This window comes from Peromyscus californicus, unplaced genomic scaffold (genome assembly GCF_007827085.1).
Source record: "Peromyscus californicus insignis strain IS unplaced genomic scaffold, ASM782708v3 Scaffold_13__1_contigs__length_99412109, whole genome shotgun sequence".
Classification (NCBI taxonomy): domain Eukaryota; kingdom Metazoa; phylum Chordata; class Mammalia; order Rodentia; family Cricetidae; genus Peromyscus; species Peromyscus californicus.
In genome coordinates this window covers 29768977-29780920 of record NW_026294424.1, presented here as the reverse complement: position 1 = coordinate 29780920, position 11944 = coordinate 29768977, and the positions used below count along the sequence as shown (strand labels likewise).

General features: G+C 42.4%; 1 protein-coding gene across 2 annotated transcripts in view; it reads left to right on the top strand.

The window, feature by feature from the left end:
- Window positions 1-2455: 2455 nt before the first annotated feature.
- The window catches only part of Cnrip1 (cannabinoid receptor interacting protein 1), a 30986-nt gene continuing 21497 nt past the window's right edge, over window positions 2456-11944 (top strand). Inside the window, exons 1-2 of one of the 2 annotated variants that reach the window (XM_052734785.1) lie at window positions 2456-5277; window positions 7507-7657. In XM_052734785.1, the coding sequence (XP_052590745.1) occupies window positions 5099-5277; window positions 7507-7657 (330 nt within the window). In that variant the 5' untranslated portion in view covers window positions 2456-5098. The remainder of the gene's footprint in view (window positions 5278-7506; window positions 7658-11944) is intronic. The other variant, XM_052734786.1, reaches the window with a different exon arrangement.

The window sequence follows — 11944 nt, the reverse complement described above, 5'->3', positions numbered from 1 at the left end:
CCATCACCCATCTTTCCTAGCGAATGGGCAGGGGAGAGTTGACACACACACACACACACACACACACACACACACACACACACACACGCCCTTATCAATGCCTGAGGCAGGTGTGAGAACTGGCCCTGAGGTCACAAGAGTGGGAGAGCTGTCCCTGCCCCCCACCAGCTGCAACACTCAAGAAGAGCAGTCTCTGCACCTCCTCTGGGTAACACAATAGAGCCAGCCTTGTTGGCGGAGGTGTGGGTGAGCCAGCCCCAAAGTTGTAAGTATGGAAGAGCTGTCCCCACTACTCATCTGTCGTGTGGTGGTGTGGGAAGGTAAAAGATGCCCCCCTTATCCCTTGCCCCTTAATGCCTGCAACAAATGAGAGAGCTGACTCTCCCTCTACCAGATGCAGCACTCAGGAAATGGGCCCTGGCTCTCACCTAGAAAGCACAGCAGAGCTGCCCAGTGGTCAGAGGTGAGTGTGACCCAGCCCCAATGTTATGAGCAAAGGAGAGCTGTCTCCATTACTCATCTGACATGTGGTAGTGTGGATGGAGGAGAGATGTACACCCTCCCCCACCTCCTGCCCATCAACACCTGAGACAGGTGGAGGAGCTGGCTCTGGGGTCATAAGAGTAAGAGGGCTGTCCCTACCTCTCACCAGCTGCAGCACTCAGGAGAGTGGCCCCTGTACCTCACCCGGGCAACACAATAGAGCTAGTCCTAACGGTATAGGTGTGGGAGAGCTGACTCAGAGAACATGAAAGTGGGAGAACTGGCCCCACCCTTCAATCATTGCTGCAAGAGGTGAATTAGCTGGGGCAATGCTGGAGAGCTCCCCCTGGTGGTGAGGACAGGGGAGAACTGTCTGGCAGACCAACCCTACAGCTGCCCACGTCCAAAACCAGGGTTATGCCTTGGCCCACCCCAACATCCACCTCATCTGTGATCTGCTGGGCCATGTAAAAGGACCTGACCCACAGACCCAAAGCCGCAGGACTTCCACAACACAGGGCAACAACAGGATATCCAAGAAGAGTCCTATCAAGGGCCCATCATCAATAGTGTAGTAGAAACCAGAGGCCTCAACCCAGACCAATGACTCTTTGCAATGAACACTTGCAAGTGAAGATAGATGGACAAAGGGGTTTACTGCGTGACTCACTGTGTCATACTGCAGCTTCCATGATGAGATTTTTTTAAATTTTCCCTTTTATTTTCCTTTCTTCTCTTAAATTCTGTCTTATTGGGGGGTGCGCATGGGTACAAGGCAGATGTGAAAGGAGGAGAAATGAATGGGATAGAGATACATGATGTAAAAGACACTGAATAAATCAAAAGAAAGTTAAGAAAGATTTTAGTAAGTCATGTGGTAGGTAATAGAATGGATTCATATAAAGAATGCAAGAACCTGTACACTCAGACTCTTTTTTTTTTTTTTTTTTTTTTTTTGCCTGATTTGACTCATGTACTTGAACAACTGGCTCATTCTTTGCCTTCACATTATACTTACTGTGGTATTGGTTCTATTCACGTCTCAACTACTTTTCAAGTATCAGTTTAGGACTTGCAAAATTCTTCTAATTTCTATTCTAAATTTTATTTCATTCTGTAATACATTTCTTCTTGTTGTTGTTTTTTTCAAGACAAGGTTTCACTGTGTAACAGCCCTGATGGTCCTGGAACTCACTTTGTAGACATTTTTATTAGTTAGTGTTCAGCACTTCCTCAGAAATAATGCAGACATCACATATAAACTGTTAACATCATACACAAGCTTTTATCTTCCTCCTTACGTCATTTCCTTCACATCCTCCTGACTGCCCAGCCAGCTCATTCTGTCCCTTCAGCTACAAGGCATGGAAAGCATTAAATGATTCTTAATATATTCATACTCACTGAATAATTCATAAAGTAAAGAAATCATCTTTTACCTCGTAATAATTTCAGCACTTAAAAAGAATAACACTCAGTATTGTGACAATGTTGAGATGAGTCAAAAGTGTTACAACGTTTATGGTGGAATAGCTTGACATCAAAGAGCTCTTGAGGCAACTCATTTAAACCCCAAAGGGCAGGAAATATTTTAAACTGTCCTTTGCTCTGGCTTCTCCTGGTTCTCAGCCTGCGGCTTGCAATACTAGTAACTCTTGCCTGTAGTCTCCCTCCCCTGGGTCTTTCCAGACACTATTCAAGGACTTGTCTTCCTCACTATAGTTGGCTGTTATCAAATGGAACTATCTATATACTTTCAGTGTCCCCGAGAAAGTCCTGCTGAAGGAATATCTCACCTGCTACACTCAGTGACCCCACTCAGCTCTAAGAAGCCAAAAAAAAAAAAAAAAAAAAAGATTGACATCCCAACTCCCTAGAAAGCAGTTAGGGTTACCTCTTGGTGTGGACTTGGGTATGAGAATGGGAGGTACATAATGTTTAACCTTACATGGGAAAAGAGATGCCCCTAAATCAGTAGTTCCAGAAATGTTCTCATTCCTCTGGCCACGAACAGCAGAGCTCCAGTTTCTCATCTCTTCCTAAATGAGCAGCCCTGCCTACAGGCTAAATTCAGGGGTGAGGACAAGAACTGCCATCCAAACATAGATCCCGTCTGGTGAACAGTTTTGGAATGGAATTTCTACATTTTTTGGTGAGGATGGGTTGTATCCAGTCCCCAATTCCAGCATATTGCGGGAGTTTAGAGTTACTACTTCCAAGGGGAAATGTGGCGGTAGAGAATGGGATCTCTCTCCAGTTGGGGAGTTGCAGTTGTCCCCTCCCTTGAGAGTTAATCCAGCTGGGCAGGCCAACAGCCTGGCTAAGGGATCACCCCCCAGGAAGGTGGATCCACTTGAATATGTGCTTAAGAGATAGAAGGAATAACTGTCTCTCTAATAGGACCATTGCCTTTTCCTTCCAGGGTCCCCGTCCTCTGTAGTTGATGCACAGCCACCATAAGTTTCCCTTGGGTCTGTCTGCCTTTCTAAGTGAAGAAAGGCATCATGGCCCCTTTTCTTCTCTTCTTTTTCTGTTGGATGCTAGCCAGAGCCTAAGCATGCTTTCTCTGGTATTTTGGGCTTCTTCCCTCTCTCTCTAAAGCTCCTCTCCCCATCTACATAACTACTTATTCACCATGTGGCTGACCTCCACAGCAGCTTACCTGAAACAGCATGGCTTTTCTTTCTCTTCTCCGCCTTCCTCATCCAGCCAAGATTATAGCTAGTCTGCACTAGGGTTTTTCTTTTAAACTAACAAAGTTGTTCCTGAGCTTCAAGAAAGACAAATTAAAGATAATTCAAGATAGACAATAAAATTATACAGATATTGTTTACAATTGGACTTGTGTCTCTTTGCCCTCATCCTAGGTGAATCGCCATAAATCTAATTACTTTTAGATGTGGAAGAATTTACATGTGACTGTGGTTAAAACAGCAATAATTCAAGTCACTCCGCATTTGGGGGTGCATGTAAAATGTGCAGGCACTGTTTTGCGCGTCCTGAGTATTCAGTAATAAGTAAAACAGAGAAAACCCCATCCTTGTGTTTCAAATCCCACCCTCATGTTTCCACTGCTCATCACACACCTGCTCTTGTAATTAGACTTTAGCAAGTATTACCAAATGTAACATATGATACATCTTTTAAATAGTTGTATAGCAATCTGTAGTATAGAAATGTGAGAGTATATTCAACTATTCGTTATGTTGTTGGGTCTTTTTTCAACCGTTCTTTGTGAATTGAGAGTCCATTTAGATTTTGTTTTGATTTTTGCAATCATAGTTACAATAAACACCAATTCAACAGAATCACGTGCGTATAATTTATATGCACAAATAGTGATTATTATTTCTAAGGGAAAATCTAACCTGGGTGAGTACAAAGTTACCAACAAGTCTGTGTTTCCCAGTTGGATGCTCTAACTGGATCTTGCCTTTCCCAGGTATGCGGTATGCGGAGGCTCTGGTACTATCCACCTGTGTGGTGCTGAAGAAGGAACTCATTTTCTCCATCGGAACGCAGTTCCGTACACCTGGTCTCCCTTTGCCGCTCAGAATCTTCAGCCGTCAATGTCTATGAGAAAGCCTTTCAAAACCACATTTAACTTACAAATGCAAACCCCGCAGTGTCGTCTGAAGTACTCGGCGGTCGTCCTTTGGCTCATCCTTCCTCTTGGAGGTTGTCACGACCTACACCTTAAGTGCCACACTAGTTTACCTTTGACAGAGCCAGTTAGTTCTCCCTTACAGATTCGCGTAAATATATGTGATTGACTACGGTGTCTTTTTTGAGGCAAGAAATGTACAATGGAAATGGACATACAGGACTCTCTCGGCCTCTCCCCGACCCCTTTCTGCCTAACCCGCATCTGTCTTTCCACCCGCACCTGATCTAGTGTAGCTTCCGCTCCACATGAGAAGGAACTCTGCCTTCCCGGGCCATTTGCCCTAAGCTCTAGAAAGGATACACTCATTTCCTGAAATTTAAATCACTAGCTAGCAGTTTTCTACCCCGTTTCCCGTCAGTTGCCTCGCCTCCATTTCCCATCTCAGCCTCTTCACTCCAAATCTCAGCTCAGACACTCTAGAAAGGAAATCCACATCTCCTGGTGCCTAGACACTGGGGGCTCTGCTCCTTGGTGTAGCAATTAATCTTCGCCCAGTGCCTGCCCGCCCCATCCTCCTCCTCGCATCCGGTGCTGTTCTAGGAGGAGCCTACACGTCAGTCCTGCTGAAGGGGATTGTGGTGCGTAAACAGGATTAACTCTCTAGCCCCCAGCTGTGCTGATTTGCGGGGCAGCCTGCCAGTCCAGTCCCCGAGAGCCCTCGCCGTGCGTGCAGAGCCCAGAGCGTGGAGCGGGGGATGGGGCAGCCAGCTGCCTCCGTGCTGTGTCTGGGGCTGGCTCCGTGGCTGAGTGCGGTGGAGGGCCACAGCCTCAACAGCAGCTGCTCAAAATCTGGGGTGGACGGAGGCGACCGCTGCTAGCTGTGGCCTGCATCCATCTGCTCCCTCTTCCTCCCTGCCTGTCCCCTCCGCCCATCGCGCTGCAGCAGCTCCCTCCAACCCACACTGTCCATCATCACCAGGGCCAGGGTTGCCAGCCCCTCTGCCAGCTATGGGGGACCTACCGGGGCTCGTGCGCCTTTCCATCGCGCTGCGCATCCAGCCCAATGACGGCCCTGTTTTCTTCAAGGTGGACGGGCAGCGCTTTGGCCAGAACCGCACAATCAAGCTGCTCACCGGCTCCTCCTACAAGGTGGAGGTGAAGATCAAACCCACAACACTGCAGGTCGAGTGAGTGTGGGGCGCGCCGGGCGGCAAGGCATTGATACCCCGGGTATGGGAGGAGCGCGGAGGCCCCAGGACATCCCTAGCCTCCACTTGGTTCCCTTAGTCTCTCCCGGGTTCAGCGGGACCTGGGGTGAGGGCAAGAGGTGAACGCCCTGTCCCCCAGCTACTCTCATGCCCCGAGCTTGTAGCCCTGCATTCCATCTTCCTTCCACCCATCTCAGCAAGAGCCTTTAAATCTACGACAGGAAGCCAGGGCTTTGGGGCTTTCGTTGTTGTTGTGTTTTGGGGTTTGCTTTTGTTTTATTGTGAATTTCTCTTCGGTCCAGCTACAACGGGGAACCACAGGTAGATAGGGTGGGGCAGTTGGTAGAAAGACAGGGAGGGGTTCAGCAACCGCAATCCCATCCCTCCTCTCCTGGATCCTAGGAGCTCTCCTGCTTCTGCTGGGGAGACTGAAGCGGGTGGGGGAGGGCTGAGGAATGAGTAGCCTCAGAGGACAGATGGTCACTGGTTTCCCCGAGGGGTGCTCCCCACTACTCCTTTCCAGAGTTAACGGCACAAATTAGAGGACACCGCCTGTGCTTTGGCCTACCTTTATGGTTTTCCATGAACTGTGCCTTTTCTTTCTTTGCTGGCTAAATTTTTCGGTCAGCCTGGTGATGTTACCTGTGATGGTTAACAAGACAGGTGTAAAGCAGCGTAGTGGCGTATGGAAAATATTTCATACATGAGTCTTGGTTTCATTTCCTGTTGGTGTGATAAAATTCCCTGGCAAAATCAACTTAGGGAAGAAAGGTTTTGTTTGGCTCACAATTTGAGGTTACAGTCCATCTTGTGGAAGAGTCAGGGCAGCTGGAACCTGAAGAAGCTAGTCATAATTACATCCACCGTCAAAAACAGAGAGCAGAGAATGGGTACCTGCACACCAGTGCTCAGCTGCTCTCTCCTTTTCCTTAGCTCCAGAGTCCAGCCCTCTGAGGTACCCTCCACTTTTAGGATGGATCTTCTAAGGCCAAGCCATCATCGAGATAGTCCCTCCTTGAGAATCCCTTCCCAGGTGGTTCTAGATTGTGTCACATTGACAATTGGAACCAGCCATCACAGGGTTTTTTACACTTACCTTTCACCTAAACATTGTGTAAAGTCTGGATTGTAAGAAAAAACAACCCAAAACTTAGCATACCAAACATATGCTGAGGGAGGAAGGGGCTTTGAATCCATCAGATACTTTTAGTTTGAACTCAGTAAAGTTATTTTATTTAGTCTTCTTGGCCCAAAGATCTGTAGACACGCTTGGATGGTTTCTGGCATTCCCAGTCCATTGAATTCATCAGCACCACCACCCCACAAACCTCCACCTCACAGGTCCCTGTACCCAGTGTCCTTACACTGCCTAATTGTCTCTGCACTTGTATCCAGGCTTTTCCTTTCTCATCCACCATGACAACATTTGCCCTCACTTATAAGTGTTATTTCCCCTTCTTTTGGGGGTAGTTCTCTAGATTTTGAGTTAATCTAAAAGCAAATTGGATGGTGGTAAAGTTTTTCTCTATTAACATTTAAGTTTTATTAAGGATTTCTTCAGTGCTCTAATCCAGGAACTCCCAAATTGAGTTGGTATCAAATTCCTGAAGGACTGGTCATTTGGGGCTCACCAGAGTTTCTAGTTTGATATTTCCATGGTGAAGCCTAAATGTTTACATTCTGATAGTTGGTACTCAGACTTTGCATTGAGAACAGGTATCCTGAGATAAAGGAGATCAGGAGTGATACCACTGAGAATTTCTAGAATGTGATAAATCTGAAGGAAAACCTCTGATTGTTGGAACAAAAAATAATAAAACCCATTAGAGAGGTCAGGAGTCTTTGAAACTATATATATATATCCTAGATTTACCAGTATCAAATTACATCCCAGAGCAATAGAATCCTGATCTCTGGAGTTTGGAGTCAGGCTGAGCATAAGCGGAATTTTAATTCCATAGATGATTTCAATGAGAAAAGAGTTCTTCTACATGAGAATACTGAAGTCAGTCCAGAGAGTGGAAGTAGTTGGTCTATGATCATAATACTGCGTGGCTGGATAACTGTAACCTCCTAAACTTTCAGAAGTTTCTACCATGTCTTCCTTAGCCAAACCCTGTGGGTTTCCTCTCTAGGATTTTGGTTTAGACTAGAACAGGATACCTAAGCTAATTCCTACCATCTATGCTCAACTCAAGTCCATTGCAGGAACATTTCCATTGGTGGTGTGCTTGTCCCACTGGAGCTGAAGTGTAAAGAGCCTGATGGGGAGAGAGTTGTCTACACGGGGATATATGATACAGAAGGTGTAGCTCCTACCAAAAGTGGTGAGCGACAACCCATCCAGATCACCATGCCGGTAAGTCCAAGTTGGGGATGTAGGGGTGTGGTTCCAGAACAAATAGAAACTACAGGAGGAAAAAAATCACTACCTCTTTAAGAATAAAAAAAGATGCTTTGGAGCCAGTTACTACAGAAATTGGGTTCAGTTTCCCTCATGGACCTGTGGGAAGAGAGAGAGAGTAATGTAACTGATGCTCTTTTGCATGATGGACTGAACTTTCAGACATCAGAGAAGCCAGGTAAATGGTTCTGGGAGAGATAGTCTCTATGTTGCCATTTTCTCTGGTGTGTTCTACACAAGGACTTGTTTAAATAATTCACTCTGAAAAGGTTGTGATTCTACATGGCTCATAGTCCTTTAAATGTGAAAAAAAATCTCTAAATAGATGACATTTTGCTATTTAAATGCACTCCACCTGAAGGAACCTAAAAAGTGACTGCTATGGTGGACAATAAGATGTTAGTCCTACCACATTCAATCAGTCATTCCTCTGTATCCATGGGGGATTTGTTCCAAGATCACTCACAGATGCTGGAATCCACAGGTGCTCTTCCCTTATATAGAAAATGGCTCAGTATTTGCATATAAGCCATGCACGCCATTGCGTACACTTTAAATCATCTTTAGATTGTAACCATTATTTAAATATCTCTTACGTTGTATTCTTTAGGGAATGATGACAAAAAAAAAGTCCATGCATGTTCAATACACACACAATTTTCTTCTGAGTGTTTCCAGTTCAAGGTTGATTAATCCACGGATGTAGAGTCTATTCACATAGAATACATGTGCATATTATAAGAAAACATTTATCACCAAGGAATATTGACGTTGAATAGATAAAAGGATAGAGTTGGCCAATAAAGTTAGTTAATTGTACACGCACATATAATAGATGATGCAGTAAGCTTGCTAAAATATAAGAAAAGGGAAGATCACCCAGCAGACTACTGTAAAAACTGGTCAGTCTTTTCCCTCAGAAAGAGCAGTTTTGCTCTGTGTGCCCTCTGCCTCCACAGAGGAGATCACAGAATTTCCCAAATATCCATACAGAGAAAAAATTCCTCTGAAGGTTACTTAAGATTTCAATCCTAGTTTTCATGTCCAGTTTTTTGGGCTTTTTTGTTGTTGTAATTTAATGATGGGTAAGCTAGGACCAAAGAAACTGACATGCTTACAGAGCATCAACCCTGATAAAGACGATCTGTGGAATCCCCTTTAGAGACACGGATCTAAGGTCTTATCCATCCCATCTGACAAAACCTTAAGGCCTCACAGTGTCCAAAATCCTCAAAACAGCTACAGTGGTAACATAAGGAAAGAATCTAGGAGCCCATTCTTTTGAGAGATACATTTGAACTTCTTTAGTCAGGAATTCTATTTTCCACTAGAGAGTCAACAGAGGAAAATACAAAAGTGGGGAAAATACTAATTTCTCTTAGAGACAACTGTCGTCAATATTTTAGTTCGTGTTCTTAGAAAGCTGCTTCTGCTATGTCTTTGCATGCATGCATAGGTTTTTTCTTATATACATATACATCCAAAGATGTAAATATGGAACATAATTTTGAAGTCCATTATGTGAGTGTATCAATATCTCCTATTACCTACTGGTTATTTCCATTTCTCACTACTGTAAGGAAAACTACTTTAAGTTTTACTCATGTCTGCAAAGTTATTGTTTACTTGGGATAGATTTCCAAAAGAAACGTGCATGCTAGGGGATTTTTACAAACACTGACCTCTAGGAATGCAAGGAGAGTCTGGACAGATGACTCAGTAGCTTGCCAGCCAGCCTGACAACCTGAGTTCAATCCCCAGAGCCAACCTAGTGGAAAGAAAGAAATCCGACTTAGGCTGCACCTGAGACATACACCTGCACAATAAATGATAGGATACTTAATAATAATAAATAAACATAATTAAAAACCACTTTTAAATGTTTTAACAACAATAGAATATATTAACATTTTTGTTTCTAATTACTGCTGGCTTGAAATATTTGCTGTTTGTGCTTCCTTTATAAATTACATATCATATCTTTTATCCATGTCAACCTGTGCTTCTTACTGACTTCAATAAATCTTAAAGTGATCTCTTACTGTATTTTAAATGTGCTCATCAATTATCATGTGTATTAACTTTGGTCACAATGTAAATTTAATTTTTTAAAATATAGCCTGACATATTAATCTTTCCTTCTATGGCTTTTGCAGTTAGCACCAATCCAGAATAGAAAATCTTTCCTAATTCTGAGATTAATTGTGCATACATATAAACACAACTACATTTGTATATTTTTATTTGGATTCTCATGGTTTCATTTGTGAAATTTTGGATGAATTAGACTTAAATATCATTTCAGTTCCTATCATTCTATTGGAAGATAATGTAGGGATTAATTCCTAAAATAAGCCTAACTTAAATATTTTATTAAATATATTCGTAAATTCAATGGTATAAGATTACATTTAGAATTTTCATATTATTAATTTTTATTTATTTCATTTATCAGAAAGTATTTGAGAGTTCAGTTCCCAGCATTGATATCAGGGACTCACAGCTGCCTGTAACTCCAGCTCTAGAAGATCTGATACTTCCATGATACTTCCATCCCCCTGCAGGTACATGCACTCATATCACAACCTCCCACAGACACACATAATTTAAAATAATAAAAATGGAAGTTTTAAGGGAGGATGCCACAGAGATAGCTCAGCAGTCAAGTGTGTGTAATGCTCTTCTAGAGGACCAAGTTAGGTTCCCAGCCCCCACCACATGGCTCACAACTGTCTGTAACTCCAGATCCAGGGGCTCTGACATCCTCTTCTGACCTCCAGAAGCACCTGTACTCATGTGCACGTAGACACACACCACACACACACACACACACACACACACACACACACACACACACACACACACACACCATTTACAAATAAAATAAATCCTATTTTAAATGCCCAAACTGTTGTAACTTTTTCTTCCCACTGGAAGTATTGTGTGAATCCTGGTTGCTTTAGACTCTCTGTAGATGCCCATCTTTAAGTCTGAAAATGAAAGAGACCTAGAATATCCAACAAAATTTCGTTTTGCAATCTATACTGATTTCTTACTTTAGAACTACAAGTTTATATTTAAAACTTTGGATTGTTATTCTGAGCCCTTTATATTTTTATAGAGATTTTAAAATTATCTTGTATATTTATTCAATAATTGGGCTGCCATATTTGCATTAAGTCTATAGGTCAGCCAGGTGTGATAGCATACACCTGCTAATCACAGCTACTCAAGAGGCTGGGATAGCTTGTGCCCACGAGTTCAAGGTGAGGCTATGAAACATAAGGCACTGTATGGAGGAGAAAAGGAGGAGAAAGAGAGGGGTAGTCTATATGTGTAATCACAGCAATTGGAAAGCCAAGGGAGAAGGAACAATACTAGACAACATACCAAGGCTGTGTCAGGAAACAAAAATCAGTGATGAAAATCTACAAATCACTTTAGAGAAATTTGATACCTTTATATTGAGTCTTCTAATCCATTAATATATCTATTTAAAGTCCTCATTTTCTCTCATCTTCTGTGTAATAGGTTACAATATCCCCTATGCAGGTTTCATGATTTTTTTTAATTTACTATTATTTCATAATTCTCTATGCTACTATAAATAGAATTCTTTTCATTGCTGATATGGATATAAAATAGGTTTCTGCATTAATCTTCAATCCTGAAATCTGGCAAATCTGGTTGATTCATCCTGTAGCTTTTCTTGTGGAATCATTGTTAATTTCTACATGTGCTGTCATGGAAAAATTCGTTTTTCTTTCTTTCTTTCCTTCCCATCTCTATTCCTTTTATTTATGGCTTGATTATAATAGCTAAGAACTTCAGTGTGATGCTGAATGGAAATGGTGAGAGTCATTTTCCCTGTCTCTCCATCTTCAGGAGAAAGAGTTCAACTTTTTAACAGTATGATATTAGCTATTTAGTTTTTAATATAAACTCAGTATTAAAGAGATTCCCTTCTGCTTTCCTGAGCACTTTCATTATATTGTTATAGAATGTTTTCAAGATCTTTGTGTATTAACAGAGTTTAATCATCTTCTTCTTTGTTTTGTTTATATTTCTTTTTTCCAATGTTGAAATAACCTTGAATTCCAAGATAAGTAGTAATTGATTATGGTGTGTTTTCTATATGAGAAGAATATCTTCTCATATTAATATCTTATTGATGAATTTTCTATCTATGTTTCTGCAAGTGATTGGTCTAAACTTCTCTTGTTATGTATTTATCTGGTCTCA